The sequence below is a fragment of the Humulus lupulus genome, chromosome 7, assembly GCF_963169125.1.
Source record: "Humulus lupulus chromosome 7, drHumLupu1.1, whole genome shotgun sequence".
Taxonomy (NCBI): Eukaryota; Viridiplantae; Streptophyta; class Magnoliopsida; order Rosales; family Cannabaceae; genus Humulus; species Humulus lupulus.
This window is the reverse complement of record NC_084799.1, coordinates 62,486,605-62,507,802: the sequence shown is the minus strand read 5'-3', so window position 1 is coordinate 62,507,802 and position 21,198 is coordinate 62,486,605. Positions and strand designations below refer to the sequence as shown.

The following is a 21,198-nucleotide window of genomic DNA, read 5'->3' as shown; positions in this document are numbered from 1 at the left end:
ATCAACCATTCTTTTCGAAACAAGATGCAATCGTTAAGACAAGCATGAATTTTTTCGCATTGCATGCCTAACAAACACAATGTCTTCTTTGGCTCATAAAATGACAATGGCATTTCACTATTTTCAGGTAATAACTCTCCTAGAATGGAAAGTATATCCGTAAAGCTCTTATCACTCAACCCATGTTTAGCTTTTATATTATACAACCTAAGAAGGGTTGACAATTTAGTGAACTTATTACAACCAGGGTAATTGGGTTTCTCAATATCCTCTAAAATGGTTTGAAATTTCACTGGATCAAAATATGATTCAAATTGTGCATCACCTATCATTTCTGCAATGTTATATCTCTCATCATCATTCACATAATCACAATTATTCTTCTTAGATGGAGATTCTCTACTATTGCAGAAACTATGTAAGCAAGTACACGCAATCGTAACACAAGTAATAATAGAGATAAGTAGAGTATCGTCCCACATAGATTGTTATTAACTACCAATAATTAACTTCACAATTCTATTTGGCTAATAAAACTTAGATTCAAGAATATCAAGAACAAAAACAAGAATTGACAAAAGTAACAATTAACAAATAACATAAATAAATAAAAGCAAAATTGATTCAATGGATGAAAACCTAGGGTATTTAATTTCATCATCAATCCACTTTATTATTTCATCAATACAATTTCCACTATTCTTTATCTTATGGTGATAGCAGATTTACTAAAGCAATCTATATTCTTATTAAGATATATAAATCTATCAACCTATATGCGAATTTTCTACATCTCTGTGATAAATTCCAAACATAAGGCAAGCATTAAGAATAAAAATCCTAAAAGCTACACAAACCATATAGGTACTCTCATCCTACATCAAAATCTATGTCCATTAAACTATAGCATATTTAACTCTCACCTCTTAGATTTTTAATTAAATTCATAAGTAATGCAAATAACGACATCAAATTATTCATATTCATTAAGCACAAAATTGAATAGATCACAATGAATAAAAAAAATCATAGAGATTGCATTAACTAATAATAAAGTATCAAGAGACTACACTAAAACCCTGGAAAATAAAATTAGTTCATAATTGGATTCATAACATCCATTGATTCAAAAAAGAACATAAGAAAAAGAAATTAAAGAAGAAGAAAAGAAAAACTCTTGAAGAAATTTCCAATCTTGATCTCCAAGATCCTCTTGATTTCCAGCAGCCAGAAGTGATTTAAATCGCTCAAAATTAAGCTTTTACAATATCCCTAGCGATTCTATGTGAAAAGACCTTCTTGCCCCCATAAAAATGCATTTTTCTTGCTTTTTATGAAAATCGTACGAATCGTAGCGTAGGGGCGCAACTTTATAGCGCAAGGGCGCTATTTCACACTTCCTGGAACTATTCTCTCTAACTTTGATAGCGTAGGGGAACTATATATTAGCGTTGGGACGCTAATTTTATAGAAAAAAACTGAAACTCGTTTCGAGCAGCCTGCAGTAACAACTCGTTGTATTTTGATCATAACACCTTCAATATAACTCCGAATTGAATGATTCAAAAAGATATGTAAAGATAAGAGAAATATCTACAACATATATTTCTAGAGGTGTTTCCAGAAAATGAAGAAATCATGGTCAAAATGTGGCTTAAAGTCTTAGACTTGCGTGATAGAGCATAAACGGCGTGTGTTGAGCATCTTCTATGTAGTATTTTCCATACATTATGTCTTGAAACTTCACAATCAACACTAAATCCATATTATTCATCATATTTGACATATTTCTTCTCATTTCAATCCATATTATGTACTTGACTATTAAAATCTGAAATAAGAAGAAAACAAACGTAAATCTGCACAAAATAATCCTAAATAACTAAAAACGTAACCTAAAATAATCTCTAAAACAAACCTAAAATGAACCTAACATCTACTAAATGTGATTTTTTTTCTCCATGCAGAAACCACATCTTATAACTTTGATCTATTCCATACTTAAATAAGTGACCCTTTATCTTAGTAATTTTCATTCTTTGAACATTACCACACTTAATACAAGGGCAACAAATGTTATTAAGATCTTGAGCATTTCTTGCACAAAGCTCCAAGAAATGTTCAACTCCATCCTTTTATTTCATTGATAACCTATCCCCTGACATCCAATCTTTATCGATTGCCATTATTTTGTCTAAAAATGTAGACAAAAAAACAAGCAAAAACTATTTTCAGAATTATGTTCAATTAAATAATCTAAAAAAAAATTGACAGAATTTCTTCTGTTAATACAACATATCCAATTTAGAATATGAACTAAATTCTTAGTAATTAAACAAACAAAAATAATATAATACATAATTATCATGGTTAAATTTAAAACGGACAACACTTCCCCTATATTTGTAATATAACCATCTGTCAATACCAATTCAAATAATTCAATCAATTCAAACAACAAGCAATTTTTATTCCTTATATCTCTCTCATCACACAATTATATATATCATAGAATCTACTTCACTAAGACATGCAAGTTCTCAACCTTCTGTTATCACCGCAGCACACAATTATAATCTCAGAACCTACTTCACTATGGATAAATATTTAAGATATTCAAACTCCTCTAACGTACACTTGCATAATATTAAAAAGAATAAAAGATTATACCTCTTCCAATCAATAGCAAGATTTTCTAATGCTCCTTACTAATTCCACAACCTAAAAATAAAATTAATGATTGAAATATTATAACATGGAATATATTGTACTCAAAGGTAATACAAGTATTTTTAATTAATTTCGTGAGTATAGAAATGAGTGTTTTATATGTATTTAGTCAAAATTTTGAGAAATAAAACATTGCAAGAGATAAGTTAATGATTTGGAATGAAAGCTTTAAATATATATATATATATAAATGGCCTCATGACTATTATGTATATTGCATCACACAACACAACTATAGTTGTCTCATATGAGCAATTGCTTCGAAGCTCTCACAACGTATATATGTGCTTCTTTATTATTAAGATGTTTGTTGTTGTAAATCATTATTCTTTATGTGTTATTATATCTTAGAAACTTAACATTCCAAACCCAAATAACTATGTTTGAGTCGTTCATTCCTTTAGTTCAGCAACCAATCAAATTTATTAACAAGGAAGAACTCTCTCACACACATGAACAACCAAAGACCTACATAAACCCTTCCAAATTTAAAACTGAAATAAAAAAAATAAAAAAGTTCTAGAAAACAATAAGCAACACCAACATCGGCCTATAGAAGAATCATTCACTAAATTTTACAATCTTAGTACATTAAAGCATTTTTACAATCATCTTCATATTTGCTTTAGTAATTGATCTCAAAATTATGAGGCCAACTAAGTCCAATTGGCTGCTAGAAAATTAATAGATGCTACATAGTTTTTTTTTTTTTAGACTCTAAGCTCTGCCCTTTTATATTTACTATAGGCTGAGATTTTGTTTTCTTCATGAATAATGCATTATATCAAAGAAAAGTTGTTAGCTTTAGAACTACATAATTTTTTTTTTTAAAATATGTAGATTATTGCTAGTATCAAATCAAGTGACCCTGGTTAATTTTCTAGAACTTTATTTCAGTTGTTAAATGGTTGATATTTTTAAACTTCAAATTTATATTTTGTTAAGATTTGATCTTATATGTGCTTTTACTTTCATTTATAGTGTTTCATACTATACTGTGAGTAATATCAAGTAATATAGTAAGTTATATAAAAGCAAATCTTTATTACTATGCTTTTGCTACGGTGATGATTTTGTTTTGTTCTTCATATATGATATTGACAGAAGGAATCAGAAATTGTATTGTATTCCTTATACCAAAAAGGTACACGGTACAGGGTATTTATAATGCAAGGAAAATAGGTACAAAAGGCACCCTTGTCCATACAATAGCCAATAGAAATAAAGGACTAAAACAGAGAAATAATAAGGAAAAGGGCAGTAGTAAATTCTATTGTTTAACAGCCCCCCACAAACACACGGTGCTAGGAAGAACCGTGAGTTTGGTTCGCAATTCTTGAAACTGAGACGTGACTAAAGGTTTGGTGAGGCAGTCGGCAACCTGGTTGTCTGAAGGAGTGAAGCAGAGTTGAAGGTGCCCAGTTTTCACCTTTTCCTGAACAAAGTGATAGTCAATTTCGACGTGCTTTGTGTGAGCGTGAAGAACAGGATTTGAGGCAAGATGTAGAGTGCTCATATTATCACAGTGAAGGGTCGGTGATGCCTTGAGAGGGAAGCCGAGTTCAGTCAGAAGAGATTGAAACCAAAATAATTCAGCTGCGCCATTTGCTAAGGCACGATATTCAGACTCGGTACTGGACCGAGAAACAACTTTCTGCTTCGCGGAGGACCAAGAAATAAGATTCAGACCAAAGAAGACACAGTAAGCACTTGTACTACGTCGATCGTCTGGGCAAGAGGCCCAATCTGCGTCTGTAAAACAGTGGAGCTCAGGGTGCATATCCGGTTGCAAGAGTGTACCAAGGTGAGGAGTACCTTTGAGGTAATGAAGGACTCTCTTGGCTGCTTGAAAGTGAACATCAGTGGGAGCATGAAGAAATTGACATAACTTGTTGACTGTAAAGGAGATATCTAGGCGAGTGAGAGTACAGTATTGCAAAGCGCCAACCAAACTGCGAAACAGGGTAGGATTCGAAAGCAACTGACCATCATATAGAGATATGGGAGCTAAAGCCATTGGAGTGGCCACTGGTTTCGAATCCAGCAGCTGAGTCTTCGTGAGTAGGTCCCGTATGTACGTGGTCTGTGATAAATGAAGGCCTCGAGAAGAGCGGTGAACCTGAATACCAAGAAAAAAATGAAGAGGTCCAAGATCCTTAACCGCAAACTTGGTGTTCAGGAAAGATAATAAGTTGGCAAGAACCACATCAGAGGAGCCTGTAAGGATAATGTCGTCGACATAAATGAGCAGGATGAGGATGGCTCCGTTTTTTTTATAAATAAACAGGGATGCATCGGCTTGAGAAGCAACAAAACCCCATTCAATTACAGCAGTGCTTAACTTGAGAAACCAAGCGCGGGGCGATTGTTTTAACCCATAAAGGGACTTTGACAGCTTGCAAACATGAAGAGGAGAAGAAGAATCGACAAATCCCGGCGGCTGTTTCATGTATACAGTTTCAGCGAGATCACCATGGAGGAACGAATTTTGAATATCAAGTTGCTTGATGGACCAGCTGAAAGACACGGCCAAAGAGAGCACAAGCCAAATGGAATTCGGTTTTATCACGGGACTGAATGTTTCATGGTAGTCGATGCCTTGTGTCTGATGGAATCCCTTGGCCACCAAGCAAGCCTTGTATCGTTCCACAGAACCATCTGCACGAAGTTTAATACGGTACACCCATTTGCAACCACTAATTCGGGTACCAGGTGGAGGAGGAACAAGTGTCCAAGTGCCATGTGATTGTAGAGCAGTAATCTCAGTAGTCATTGCCTCAATCCAGCGAGGATCCTTACTTGCTTCAGCGAAAGTAGAGGGCTCAACTGGGGTACCTGCAGCCACACTAACAAATAAACGGGGCTTATGGATGCCCGATTTAGCTCTAGTAACCATAGGGTGCAAATTAGTATGAGCAATGGGTAGTGGATGTGGGTTAGGCATATCAACCACCAGTGGAATCGTTGGGGGTGAGCGAGAGGTAGAGGGTAGCGGGCAAGGACCCGAAGACGGGGTAGAATGAGGGGAAGGAAAGGTGTTGGGCGTTGGGACGGGTGAAGGAGAATGAGTGACGAGAGATGGTTTTCGGGTGGGGGTTGGTGACATGGGGGCCGTGGAAGGAGAGGAAGGAGTAAGTGGTGAGACGAAGCTGCTTGGTGGAACCGAGAAGGGGAGACATGGGACAAGGGAATGAGGTGGTTGAGGAGGTGGAGGTGAGCTCGGTAAAGAAGAGAACAGAAAATTAGACTCATTAAAGATACCATGACGAGTGATAAAAATTCTACCAGAAGATGGATGAAGGCACAAGTAGCCTTTGTGTTTGCTACTGTAACCAAGAAAAATGCAAGGATGAGAGCGGAATTGGAGTTTATGTTGATTATATGGACGGAGAAAGGGGAAACATTGACATCCGAAGACTCTAAGCAGGGAGTAGTTGGGAACTTTTTGCTAAAGACGTTCATAGGGGCTTGAGTATTGGAGAATCCGAGTAGGAAGGCGATTGATGAGGTAAGTAGCTGTGGAGAAGGCATACGGCTAATATGACAAAGGCAAGTGAGCATGAGCAAGCATAGTGAGACCGGTTTCAACTATATGGCGATTTTTGCATTCGACTCGACCATTTTGTTGGGGGGGTGTGGGGACAAGAGAGTTCATGTTTAATCCCATGGGTAGTGAAAAAATGAGAAAGGGGTCGGTATTCACCGCCCCAATCTGTGCGAACAGTGGAAATGGTGGATTGAACTGTGTAAAAATGAGTTGTTTAAAAGTGAGAAAAGTAGAGAAAACTTCATCGCAATTAGTGAGTAAATAAAACCAGGTGAACCGACTAAAATCATCAATAAACAGAAGAAAATATTTGACACCAGTAATAGATGAAACCGGGGCCGGACCCCAAACGTCTGAATGTATTAATTCAAAAGGCTTGGTAGCCTGAGATACAGAGTTAGGAAAGCTCAGCTTATGAGATTTGCCTAATTGACAGGAAGTACAAAAGGATAGACAATCTTTTCTTGGAAAGGAAAAATTACAAACAGCAGAAACATGAGAAATAACATCAGAACTAGGGTGACCAAGCCGAGAGTGCCACAGATCGACGGAGGACTTTGCGGAAAAGAGTAAACTAGGTGAGGCCGAGCAAGGGGAGGTGGTAGAAGAAGCGACTCGATAGATGCCTTGATCAAGCAGACCGGTGAGAATTACTTGATGACTGACCTGGTTTTTAACAAGAAAATGAGTAGGGTGAAATTCAACATAGGCATTATTATCTTGACAAAGCTGAGAAACACTAAGAAGATTTTTAGACAGTGAGGGAGAATAGTAAAGACGACAAAGCTTAAGAGAGGGAAAAGATAAGGACGGAAGATATGCAGAACCCACATGAGAGATAGGAGCAGACTTACCATTGCCCATAGTAATTTGGTCATTACCCGTATATGGAGCGGCTGATTCCAGGAGGTTAATGTCAGGAGTGAAATGATGGGAGGCCCCCGAGTCCATATACCAAGCTGGATCCGTGAGTGAGGAGGGAGGAGGAGGGGTAGGCAGTAGGGGAGGTGCGGGTTGGGATGAGGAAGGATAAGTGGCAGGTCTTTGTTGGGTGAAATATGCATTAAATGGTCGGGGAGAGGGTTGGGGTTGGAAGGTTAGGTTGGCATGGTGATAACAGTTGAAGGCAGTATGACCAACTTTGAGACAAATCTGGCATTTAGGTGGGCGATGGGAGGGGCGTGATGGAGCAGAAAGCCAAGGGGATGGTGGTCGGGAGGGTCCTCGATGGGAATTATATTGAGGTGGAAAATGGGTATTATTATGTGGGTGAAATGTTGGACGTGATGGATGAGAAACTGGTGGGGATTTAGGCGATGGTTTGGGAAATGGAAGTTTGGCGAAATTGGCGTGAAGGGAGCTAAGAGATGCTGCAGCGGTTTGACGTTCTAAACGAGCTTCATAACTAAGAAGCAAGGCATGAACCTCTTCAATCGTAGGAGGAGTAGGCCGAGCTAAAATGGGCGTAACAAACGCATTATATTCAGGACCCAGGCCATTAAGAAGGTAAGAGAGATGTTCCTGTTGTGAGATCAGCTCTCCGACAGAGGCCAAAGTGTTGCAAAGAGACTTCATCTTCTGTAAATAGGCTGAAGCAGAGAGGCCGTCCTTGCGAAGTGTCTGCAAGGTGGTGCAAAAATCAGAGCTGCGAGCAAAGGAGGCAGCCGTGTATGTGCGTTCCAGAGAGACCCAAATTTCTGCTGCTGTGTTGAAGCTAACAATCTGACCAAGCAGAGAATCTGAGAGAGATGCATACAACCAGCTCATGAGAAGACGATTGCAGCGATGCCAAGCTTGAAAATCTGGGTTTGGTGTGGTAGAATCGGCACCAAGAAACTAAGATGGACAAGTCACCGAGCCATCAATATACCCTTCAAGGCCATTAGCAATAATGATATTCTGCATCTGCATACGCCAGACTAAATAGTTGGAATCATCCAACTTCACCGAAATGGAATGATTGAAGGTGGGAAGGGAGGAAGAAGAAGAAGGAGAGTAGGGAGAAAAAGAGGGGGCGGCGGCTGTAGAGACATCTTCTGGGTTGATGATAGAAGGGTTTAGAGGGGGGTTTGGGGTATTTTCGTCCTCCATGGGTGGGGTAGAGCTAGTACTCCCGTCGGATGCCATTGGTTTGGCCTGATACCATGACAGAAGGAATCAGAAATTGTATTGTATTCCTTAGACCAAAAAGGTACACGGTACAAGGTATTTATAATGCAAGGAAAACAGGTACAAAATGGACCCTTGTCCATACAACAGCCAATAGAAATAAAGGACTAAACCAGAGAAATAATAAGGAAAAGGGCAGTAGTAAATTCTATTGTTTAACAGATATGAATGTAGATAGGATTGCTTATGATATTGGTGCTTCAGGAAGATATGAAGGACTAAATAAGCAACCATGTTTTATAGGGGTCGAATTAAAATAAATGAATTCTACTTTTACAAGGATATATGGACCTAAGAAAGAATGGAAATTGACAAATAGTTAGCTTTATGCTTTATGTGTTAGTACTTTTACAAAGAATGATCAATACCTCTCAACATCATTATAACTATATTATATATCATCAAAGTTTTTTTTATATATATATTTTTCCATAGTACAAAGTTTCAATGAACTATTTTTTCTCTCTCTAATACTCTATATCAAAACAAAATCAATAAATCAAAATTTTCAAACTAGAACAAGACAAAGAAAGGGTTTATACATTTTTAGACACTGTGTTTTGCCTCATTACTTGTTTGTACTATGTGTTTTGACAAATTATTTTTTGGACCTTGTGTTTTGTAACATGGTTCAAATAGGCCCCTAAACCTGATTTTGATAAACAAAAAATTGAATATAACAACACAGCTCTTAGGCAGAATGATTGTATTTTTGTCCTGATTTGTTAGTTTGATGAATTATTTGTGATTTTAGTTCAAAAAACATTGATCAAAATCGGGTTTAGGGGTCTATTTGAACTATTTTAGAAAACACAGGGTCCAAAAAATAATTTTTTAAAACACAGGGTCCAAACAGGTAATGAGCCAAAACACATGGTCTAAAAAGGCATAAACCCACAAAGAAATACAAAGTATCAAGGCAATACACTAAGCGCATTTTATCAAATATTTTGTGTGCAACTCAAAATCCAAATTAAAACACATAGTTATTTACCAAAATACATTCATATATGACAAAATCAAAGGTAATGTGCATATAAATTAATGTTATTTTGCATGAAAAAGATATACTAACCTTGAATTTACAAGAACAATTTCGAGCCCTAAAATTTGAGATTTTAGGGTTTTAAACTTTGAAATATTTAAATCCAACAAAGAAATCAAGCAATATGTCAAAACTACAATTAAACACATATAAAACATAGCTTTACATACAAAAATTGTAAATAAATGGATTGACATAACCTTGGGCAAAGATATCCGTACAACTCGCACCAAGCTTTGAGTCCCATGACTGAAGGATCGTCAGCCGGTCGTGCGACGTCGCCCGATTGCTGGAGGGTCACTGGCGTCGCACGGTGGCTGGAGGATCTTCGGGGCATCGCACAACTGGAGCAAATCGCACGCCTGGGGCTTCACGGCTGGAGCAAATCGCACGAGAGAGAGGGAGAAAGAAGGGGGGAAAAGATAGAACTAAACTGAATTTTTAAGTCAATAGTGACAGCTATAAGCTGTCAACATTGCTCCAATAGTGTGTTGGCATTGCCTTTAAAAAAATTAATATTTTAAACATACATATTAAAAAAATTATAACTAAAAAATTTATAGAAATTTAAAAATAATTTTACAATATTTAACAAATCAATAAAACAACTCGTTTTTAACAAATACTAATTTTATAAATATGTTAATTTAATTATATTATTCTTTATATCATAACTAATTTAAATTTGAATATAAAAATTATCATAAACACAAAAGTTAATAATATGAAAAATTTAGAAAAAAAAATATAGTTTTAAAAGTTTTAATAAATACATAATTTTTATAAATATATATTTACATAATTTAGTTTGTTTTTAAAATTAAATTATTCATTAATTATATTTTTAGACCTTTTTATTTGAATTTCAACGACATTTTATAACTGTCGATATTGGAATTTTATTAATTGTCGACGTTGAGGTCAATAGTGACAATTTTTAACTGTCGACATTAGTCTCGAATTAATTGTTAGCGTTGGGGGTCAACTAAACCAGTTTTTAACTGCCAACATTGGTCTCAAATTAACTATCGGCGTTGGGGTCAATAGCGACAGTCAAAAGCAACGGAGACAGTTATTCACTGTCGACATTGGTTTCTATGCCTACAGTTTTTAACTATCGGCGTAGAGTTGCGCTAAGCAATTACGACAGTCAACAGAGTTGACTGGTTGACTGTCGTGGTTGGATGTCGGGAAAACCTAGTTTTGTAGTTGTGATTATTCACTTAAAACTTGTGATAGTGTCATTTTCTTCTAAAATTTGCCAAAATCATGCCAAATGGTAAAGGTCCCAATACTTAAAATGATGTCATATACTTCAAAACTTTATGAAATTCTCGTTTCTATAGTATTACTAAGTGATCATACCACAATTTTTTCTTTAATTAAAGAAACATAAAAAGTTGATTAACCAGTCTTAATTTGATCAATCAGAACCACATTATGCTTGATTAGATTGTTCGCAGAGTGCTAAATGTTTTAAATATAAAGTATAGAAAATAAAATGACACATAATATTTTTACATGGTTCGGTTTCCCTGGTCCATGGGGCTACACCCAAAGAATAAACATGACCAGTAAGATATCCAAGATACGCAATACAATTAAGTTAAACACAAGTAAACTCAATTATTTACTTTAATGTCGCAAGGTTGAGCATCATCTTCCAGTCATTGTTTCTTCTTGGCACCATCACACTTGAACTCCCTTCAATGATCAAGTGTTGAAACTTCTCCCATCGTTTGTTGCTTTAATCATCTCGAATCAAGGCTACAATTCTTCTCCCGAAGAACACCTAGAAGCAAATGCCCAACGTGCAATGTAGCATAAAAAACACACTAGTCTGAGTGCCAGTTTGGTATAACTTTTAGAAAAGCTAGAAGCTATTTTTTGAAAAAGTTGTGTAATAAAGGTGTTTGTTAAATAGTTAAAAATTAGCTTATTGCAAAATTTATGCAGAAGCTACACCTAAAAACTAAAGTTAGCACAAACCAGCTTTTAGCTTTTTCTAAAAGCTACTTTTTGAAAAGAAAAAAAACTCTACAATAAATGTATTTTTTTATCTAAATATATTTACTTATTTAATATATATTAATCCAAATTAATCTATTAAAAATAAATTGCTATGATTATAACATTAACAATATTTGAATCTTAAAAATATTTTTATATTTATTATATATTTTTAAATATTTTTTACTTTAATAATTTTATATTACCAAACCACATTAATATGGAGAAATTTTTTGAAATTTTTAATATAGATTATATTATACACTATAATATTAATTTTGTATCTCATAGTATTTTTAAATTATAATTTATCAAACACATATTAATTTCATGCTCTAAGAAAAAAAATTAGAAACATAAAATGTGGGAGTTTTGCATAACTCAATTTTTACGTATTTGTGATTATATGACTAGATTTTTATATTATGATAATTATAATTACACTGACTAGTTATAATTGTTAATAATATAAGTTTTATTATTATGTAAGGGTAGTTTAGACTTTTAGCCTCTCATTATTTTGGTTATATATTTTGTTGCTCTTGTACTCTTATTCTAATCTCCTTTGACATAATGAAAACCTAGCCTCCATTTTGATTCTCTCACCAAATCTCCTTTGTCTATTTTGCAAAATTATCATGGTATCAGAGCAATGTTCTTGAGTACCCTCGATTTGGTTGTGCTAGGATTATAATCTCGGTGATCGAACTCTGTCTTTGGCTTTGATTTTGAGGTTTTCGCACCAATCTTGGGGATTTCACACTTTGTTCTATTTATTTGTATTTCGATTGTTCGTCATGGCTGGCGCAAAAGATGATTCGCTTCAGTCCATCAATGTGCAATTGAATGGGCAGAATTATTCGTATTGGCATTATGTTATGAAAAATTTTCTGAAAGGGAAACGTATGTGGGGTTATGTTTCTGGAACTTCCACGAAACTGAAGAACGATAAGGATGAGAGCTTTGTAGAACAGTTGGATCTTTGGGATGCCAACAATTCGAAAATCATTACTTGGATCAACAACTCGGTTCAACAATCAATCGGTATCCAATTGGCAAAATATGAGACGGCGAAGGAAGTTTGGGAGCACTTGGAAAGGCTGTATACACAGTCTAATTTCGCAAAGCAGTATCAGTTGGAGATTGACATTCGGGCCCTTCAACATAATAGCATGAACATTCAGGAATTTTATTCAGCTATGTCTAATCTATGGGATCAACTTTCTTTGACTGAATCAGTGGAGTTACGGGCATTTGCCCCTTACATTGCTCGGAGAGACGCACAACGTCTAGTTCAGTTTTTGATGGCTCTTCGAGATGAGTTTGAAGGTCTTCGTGGAATAATCCTGCACCGCAGTCCTCTTCCGTCGGTTGATTTGGTGGTTAATGAGTTGTTAGCATAAGAGATTTGCTTGAAGTCTCGTGTTGATAAAGGGGGGCGGAAAAGGGAATTCTTCCTTCTCCGAATCCCTCTGTCTTTGCAGTTCCTCATCGGCCAGCCTCCAACAATCAACACAAGACTCAAGCCAAGGTTGGCTACGACGAATGCAATTTTTGCAAGCAAAAGGGACACTGGAAGGCTCAATGTCCCAAATTGTTGAACAGGGCGTAATCACTGAATCAGTCTCCTCATTGGAAATCTGGCAACCAACCTCATCGACCTCTTCACTCTATGTCTTCGAACATGACAGCTATTGTTCCACCTGCAGATTCTGGAAGCACTCCTAGTACCTCTATTGCTACACTCACACAACAGTTTCAGAAGTTCATTGCCTCACAGCCACACATCATGTCAGCCTCCTCACACATAGGTTTGCCTTCTTGTAGTACACCAGGTATATCTTCCTCTATATGGGTCCTTGATTCTGGAGCTTCACATCATATGTCACCTAATTCCAATTCCTTCTTGTCCATTAAATCAGCACCCTCTGTATCTGTCATGACCGCTGATGGCACTCCCATGCCATTAGCAGGGATTGGCTCGATTTGCATTCCAAAAATGTCATTCTCTGATGTATATCATATTCCCAATCTTACTATGAATCTTGTCTCTGTTGGTCAATTATGTGACTCTGGTTTCTCAGTTATTTTCTCTAATTCTTGTTGTTATGTGCAGGATCCTCATTCCAAGAAGCTAATTGGGACAGGTCGTAGGCAGGGGGGCTTTATATTTTAGATGAGCTGAGAGTTCTTGATGTTGCAGCTTCTAGTGTCGATTTGTCTTCATTTCGTTTAAGTTCGTCTTCGTCTAGTTTTTATTTATGGCATTCTCATCTTGGACATGTATCTGGTTCACTTTTAAAGTACTTAGCTTCCACAGGAGCATTAGGAAAGTTACAAACCCATGATATTTCAGATTGTTGTGGTTGCAAATTGGCAAAATTTTCTGCTATACCTTTTTATAAGAGTGTTTCTGTTTCTCTTGCACCTTTTGATTTGATTCACTCTGATGTGTGGGGGCCATCACCCGTTCTAACAAAAGGTGGATCACGTTACTATGTCTCTTTTATTGATGATTATACTCGTTTTTGTTGGGTCTATCTTATGAAATATCGTTCTGATTTCCTCGCGATTTATCATATGTTTCGTGCTTTTGTTAAAACTCAACATAATGCTGTTATCAAATGTTTTCGATGTGATCTGGGTGATGAATATACCTCCAATCGTTTCTCTGAATTGCTTGCTTTAGATGGTACCTTACATCAAACCTCTTGTACCGATACACCAGAGAAAAATGGGGTTGCCGAAAGAAAACACAGACACATTGTTGAAACTTCTCGTTCTCTCTTATTGTCTGCTTATGTTCCTAGTGAGTTCTGGGGGGGGGGGGGGGGGGAAGCCATTCTGACTGCAGTTCATTCAATCAATAGAATTCTGTCATCTGTCACTTCAGGTCTGTCTCCTTTTGAAAAACTTTATGGTTATGCTCCTGATTATTCTTCATTGAGAGTCTTTGGTTCCACATGTTTTGTTCTCCGTCCTCATGTTGAACGTAGCAAGCTTACTTCTCGTTCTGCTCTTTGTGTATTTCTTGGTTAAAAGGATATCGATGTTATGATCATGTTAGTCAAAAACTCTATGTTTCTCGTCATGTTGTGTTTCTTGAGCATATACCTTTCTACTCTATTCCATCGGACACCCCCAATCTACACAAATCTGATCTCACTCGTATTGATCCATTTGATTCTTGTACTGTTGATACTCTTAACTCTGCAGATGTCGGTTCTTAGCCTGTCGAAGTCCCTTCTGTCCCTACTACTGCCCAAGATGCTTCTGAGATTGTGGACCCTGCTCCTCCTCCTCGCTACCCTCAAAGAATTCGTAAGTCCACACAGTTACCTGATTTTGTCTACTCCACTTATTCTGATTCTTTCTCTTCTTTTTTGACTTCTATTCACCAACTCTCTGAGCCCTCTTCCTATAAAGAGGCTATTCTTGACCCTCTTTGGCAACAGGCAATGGCTGAAGAACTCTCTGCATTGTACAGGACAGGTACTTGGGATATTGTTCCTCTTCCTGTGGGGAAGCGTGCTATTGGTTCCCGTTAGGTTTACAAGATCAAGACTAAGTCTGATGGGTCAGTAAAGCGGTACAAAGCTCGTTTGGTTGCTAAAGGCTTTGCTCAGGAGTATGGGATGGATTATGAGGAAACTTTCGCTCCAGTTTCCAAACATACCACTATTCGTCCTCTCATTGTTGTTGCGTCTGCTCGACATTGGTCCATTTCTCAAATGGACGTTAAAAACGCCTTCTTGAACGGGACTCTTCAAGAAGAAGTTTACATGGTTCCTCCACCAGATGTTCCTCATAATTCAGGAGAAGTTTGCAGATTGAAGAAGGCTCTTTATGGGCTTAAACAAGCTCCCCAAGCCTAGTTTGAAAATTTTTCCATCGTGAGTACTTCTCTCGGCTTCTACCCCAGTGCACATGATTCAGCTCTCTTTGTTAGGTGTACTTCTTCTGGCCGCACTTTACTCTCTTTATATGTTGACGATATGATTATCACCGGTGATGATGCGAATGGGATAACGGAGTTGAAAACGCACTTGACTCGTGAATTTGAGATGAAATATTTGGGTTCCCTACGGTACTTTTTAGGGATAGAAGTAGCTTACTCTCCTCGTGGCTATCTTCTTTCTCAATCTAAGTACATTGCTGATATTCTCGATCAGGCTCGTCTCTCTGATGCTCACACTGTTGATACCCCTCTTGAGCCTAATGCCAGGTATTCTTCATCTGATGGTGTTGCCTTGTCAGATCCCTCTCTATATCACACTTTGGTTGGTAGCTTAGTGTACCTTACTATCACCAGGCCAGACATCGCTTATGCAGTTCACATTGTCAGTCAGTTTGTTGCATCTCCCACTACCATTCATTGGGCAGCTGTGCTTCGTATTCTTCGATATCTTCGGGGAACTCAATTTCAGAGTCTGCTTTTTCCATCTACTTCTAATTTAGAGTTACATGCCTACTCAGATGCAGATTGGGGTGGTGATTGTACTGATCGCAAATCTACCACTGGTTTTTGTATATTTTTGGGAGATTCTCTTATTTCTTGGAAGAGTAAAAAACAGACTGTTGTCTCTCGATCGTCTACAGAAGCAGAATATCGTGCCATGGCCTCCACTACCACTGAAATTGTTTGGTTGTGTTGGTTACTTGCTGATATGGGTGTTATTCTCTTAGATCCCACTCTGATGCATTGTGACAATGTTAGTGCTATTCAGATTACTCGCAACTCTGTTTTTCATGAGCGCACGAAACATATTGAGATAGATTGTCATCTTACTCATCAGCACTATCAGAATGGGACCATTATTTTACCATTTGTCACTTCCGCTTGCAGATTGCCGACTTGTTTACGAAGGCTCATACTATTTCTCGTTTTCGTTTCTTAGTTAGCAAACTCTCAATGCTTCCGCAAATGCATCGTGAGTTTGAGGGGGGATGTTAATAATATAAGTTTTATTATTATGTAAGGGTAGTTTAGTCTTTTAGCCTCTCATTATTTTGGCTATATATTTTGTTGCTCTTGTACTCTTATTCTCATCTCTTTTGACATAATGAAAACCTAGCCTCCATTTTGATTCTCTCTCCAAATCTCCTTTGTCTATTTTGCAAAATTATCAATAATATATATACAATTATATGTGTATATTATATAATATAATATTTTTGTTGATGATCACTTTATTAGTGCATTATCAAAAAATATATTTTAATTTTAACATGTTTAAATAAATACAATATTAATATTGAAAACTATTTAGTATGTGTGAATTTATTTTAATAAAATAAATATAACACCTATTTTAGTCTTTTAATATTTAACAACACTTTAATCATATAGTTTACCAAACACTCTATTATAGCTTTTCTAACTCACAACACTTTAAAATCTATAATTTACCAAACACTCAGCAGTTTTTCCCCACAGCATATCTGCAGCTGATTTTCCCCACAATACAACTACAGTTGCTTTTCCCAACAACACATCTATACCAAACTGACCCTAAGTGGCTACACTTAGCCTCACATACAAATTCAATCTCTAGGATTCACTCTTGTTTATTAGTGAAATTCCGTTTTTAGTAATTACCAAATTAATTAAACCAAGTGAATTAATTAAAGTGCGGAATGGTAATTAACTGTTTGCACAGAATACAGTTCTGTCGGGACAGAAACCAAACTTATCACGACAGAACCTGAACACAATAAAAAGACAGTGCAAAAGAATAAAGAACACAACGAATTTTTACAAGGTTCATAAACCCTTTCGGATAACCTACTCCTTGGGGCCATGCCCAGAGAATAAAACCAATTAATAAAGAATCACAAGTACAAAAACATTGACTTAAACAAAACAAGACTCCCTCTTGAGATTTGCCGCAACTTGTTGTACTTCTCTTCACTAATCTGATCTTGATTGAAACGCTCAACCACTTGAACTCCCTTCAATGGTCAGCGAGTGATTGCATCCTCCTGACGCAAGGCTTGTAAAAAATCTTCTCCCGAAGACTACAAACGCTGTGTTCAAATTACAATGTGTATTCACTCATGAACATGGTATAAGCTCACCACTAAAAACTAAACACACATAATTCTACAAGATCACGTTAATACTTATGATCTTGAATACAAAGAAGAACTCTCACAAATATTATAATAAAGCTCACAAATAATGCACCAAAGAGTTCACTTTTCTCACTGCCTTTAGAGCCCTATTTATAGAGTCTTTTTCGTGCTCACAAAGGCAGAGAAAGAATTCTTCTAATAAAGGCAAGAATCACAAACGTTATTCTTGATTGTCAAAGAGTTGCCTTAGTTAGAAGATGCTAATCCGACAGATGTGATATCGGTGGGGACAGCTCAGACCTGTGACGGATCAAAACAAGCTCGAAAAGGAAACAATAATTAATGACATTAAGAACCAGTTTCCTGATTGCAATCCTTGAGCTGCACGAAAATATATCAGCAAATAATCCAAAAATAACTTTGGGTAAGTACCGAATATTTGCAATAAACTTTGTTTCCTTTATAAACAAAATGAGACAATATATGCTAAATAAGGAAGCATATTATTGACCAAAAATCACACAAAAGGAAAGAGAGTTTCCGAAAATTGGAATAAAGGAAACCAAATATTTCCAAACAAATCCGAAAAATATAATAAAGGAAAACAACTATTTCCGAAAATTATAATAAAAGGAAAACAAATATTTCCGAAAATTATAATAAAAGGAAAACAAATATTTCCGAAAATTATAATAAAAGGAAACAATTAAATCAACCAATTTCTCTTTTAAGAAAAAAGATATTTCTATAAAAATGTCAATTATAGGATTTCTATAGCAAAACATCTTTAATGTATAAACAGCAAGATGCCTCAACCACTCTATCTAGGGAATAATATTGACTTTATATATGTATACTTCAAAATGCCCATACTAGAAACAACTTGGTATACCATCCTTCTTTTGCTCAAGTTTTCAACAACTCCATAATTTCTAAATACATTCAACCACCGTAAGCACTCTAGTATTTAGAGCAAATTTGTTCAAAAGAAAGATAAAATATCATAACTTGCATAAATAAATTATCTCCTCAAGTGTTAATGCTATTAAGGAACTTAATATAGAAATTATAACCCTGTAACCTTTTTTTTTTTAAAAATAAATCCAATGAACCGTGCTTCAACTCAGGAAAGGTCATTTAATGTTATTTTTGTCTATTCAAATACTTCATCAGAAGCGAAGTACACTTGAAGCAATCATGTAAGATAGTTCTAAGGTCCTCAAGTTAATAAAAATATTATTTCTGGAAAGAACATATACTTTAAATAACTAAAAGGTCTTTAATTACTCCTCAGCCTAACTTACCTTTTCTCTCTTCCGAAATACATCAGCTACTTCAGGATTGGAAATGATATCAATGTACCTTTAAAAGAAAAGAAAGTTCACTTATAACCAAGTATACCCCAAAAAATATATATTTTATTTAAAAAGCCATTTAGACAAGTCTTTTGCAAGAACCACTGCAACGAATCGTGGGCTATCATCATCTAGTAGAAAACAATTTGTTATTTCCCATAAGAGACACTCTCACTCAAACTGTGAAAAAGAAACAGAAAACTCAACTTGCCGTTGCCGGTAACGCTTATCCACATGAGTTAGACCATGATATTTGTCTGGCAAGGGCAGTAGAGATTTTGTAAGAATTGCAAAAGAGTTCACATAGACAGAAAGCTCCCCTAAAGAAACAAAGAAATAAGTTCAATTAGTTTCTCACCTCAAAGGGAAATAACAAAAAAAGTAAGAAGCCAGTCAAAGCCAATGGCGTTTTTTATAAATGGCATTGGTTTATCTAAATAGCTTCCAATACAAATAGGGTAAGAATAGCTTCACCCAGAAGTACCTATAAATTCAACAATCAGCACCTAATCGCAAATAGGTGCAAAAGATAAATTTTTTTAGTACTTGCCTTTCTCAATTCGCTTAATTGAGCCACTTGCACCAAGTATGTCACCAATATCAACAAGATTCTTAAGCTCGTCAAACTGATCACTTAAAAATCTGGCCTTTTCACAATAAAGCTGTTTCAAACATTGAACAACTTGAGTGAGGATTCTTCCATACTAAATGTGAGCAAAGATTTATAGAAAGTTTATGAAGAAACCATCCTTACTCACCAAAATTTACAAACTTTGGAAAACACCCCATTTTTAAAAAAAAAAAAAGGTAACTAACTTATATATTTTAGATCAAGCATCCCATAAAATAGACATGCTTTTAAGAACTAAACCACCTAATCACATCTTATTATTATATTTGTTTCTTTATTATAAGTATCCATCTAACAATGAGATGGCAAGATCATTGTAAGGACAGAAAGCTGAGGTGGGGATACCTGAATTGTCCCAGAATCATCTCTTAGAGTGACAAATGCAAGCTTTCCAAATGCTCGACGAGCCACAATTCTTCCAGCTATTGATACATTGTCTTGCTCACCATTCATTTCTTCGCCATTTTCTAAATTTTTATAAGTCTCTTGCAACTGATTAGCAGAGTGAGTCATGTCCCACTTATATGCATACGGTTCCAGCCCTTTGCTTCTCAATTCTTCTATCTAAACAAAACACATCCACACAGACCTATGTTTATTGAGCAGTATTGAAATAGCAATGTCCCTCTAACACACATTTCGCCGAACAGTTTATGGGCATTACTTATTGAAAAGTAATTCAAGGAACAAATCTCAAATTCAAATTCAAACTTTTTCGGCAAATAACATTCTAGAGAATCCCAACACAATAATATGATTCAAAGAAGAAGAAAATCATATTTAAACATTTATTTTAATAAAGATAAATCTAATTAATATATACATATATCAAACTACCTCTCTCCCTTTCTTCTCGGCCCTTTCTCTGCAAATTAACCAACCCTCAAACTTCAACCTAGCTCTAAGCTTCAAACCCAGCCCCATTTCCAGCCTCGCATCGTCAACCACACCATATGTTATTACCTTTGTTCTTGTAGATGCTTCATGCAAAAAAACCCCAGCAATATGCAAAATCAAAAATTAATTTTGAAAATCACAGATTTTATAGATTCTATGAGATTCAAGCTGATAAATCTAACATCTACAACTAAATACTTACCTGGCTTGCTAAGATCGAAGAGAAGAACGAATCCGAGAAGCCCAATGACTGGAAACGGGTTGACAGAGAGAAAGAGAAAGACGAGAGAGAGAGAGAGAGAGGAGATTTGAGCGAAGGAGGAGATTTAAGAGAGTGAGTAGTTTGGAGACCGTACCCAGCCGAAGAAATGGGTCTCTGTTCTTTGTTGAAGAAATGTTGGAGGAAATGAAAAAAAAAAGCTAAGTGGCGGGATGGCTAAATAAATTACCGCCCATTTTTTCATTAAGTTCCCAATACAATACTTTTTCATAATACTTTTTTATTAGTATTATATTCATGTGTTATGGAAATGGGTATTTGGTGTAGTGATTAATTTTTCTTTTCATTAACCCAAAAATGTACAAGAAAAAAAAATTCAAATTTTACTTTTCATTAATTCTAATTAATGTATAAATAAAAGTGATTTGATTACTTGCATGCCAAAGGAAAACACTATATAACACCAATTGTATTTTAATTAATTATCTAGACCATAGCCTCTTCATAAATCACAATAGA

General features: G+C 35.9%; 2 protein-coding genes across 2 annotated transcripts; one reads left to right on the top strand and one right to left on the bottom strand.

The window, feature by feature from the left end:
* Positions 1–12,298: 12,298 nt before the first annotated feature.
* On the top strand, positions 12,299–12,904 carry LOC133791777 (uncharacterized). The gene has a single exon (XM_062229691.1). The coding sequence runs from the start codon at positions 12,299–12,301 to the stop codon at positions 12,902–12,904; it is 606 nt and encodes a 201-aa protein (XP_062085675.1).
* Positions 12,905–19,331: 6,427 nt separating this feature from the next.
* Positions 19,332–20,122, bottom strand: LOC133789669 (lysine--tRNA ligase, chloroplastic/mitochondrial-like). The gene is made up of 2 exons (XM_062227449.1): positions 19,908–20,122; positions 19,332–19,593 (listed from the first exon to the last, which is right to left on the bottom strand). The coding sequence occupies exons 1-2, from the start codon at positions 20,073–20,075 to the stop codon at positions 19,471–19,473; spliced, it is 291 nt and encodes a 96-aa protein (XP_062083433.1). The 5' UTR covers positions 20,076–20,122; the 3' UTR covers positions 19,332–19,470.
* Between the last annotated feature and the right edge of the window lie 1,076 nt (positions 20,123–21,198).

Bases quoted from the DNA above. Each gene is read 5' to 3' on its own strand.
- LOC133791777 (XM_062229691.1), top strand. From the start codon at position 12,299: ATGGCTGGCGCAAAAGATGATTCGCTTCAGTCCATCAATGTGCAATTG.
- LOC133789669 (XM_062227449.1), bottom strand. From the start codon at position 20,075: ATGACTCACTCTGCTAATCAGTTGCAAGAGACTTATAAAAATTTAGAA. The intron at 19,594-19,907 runs GTATCCCCACCT...TGTTTGAAACAG, and splicing joins ATGATTCTGGGACAATTCAG to CTTTATTGTGAAAAGGCCAG.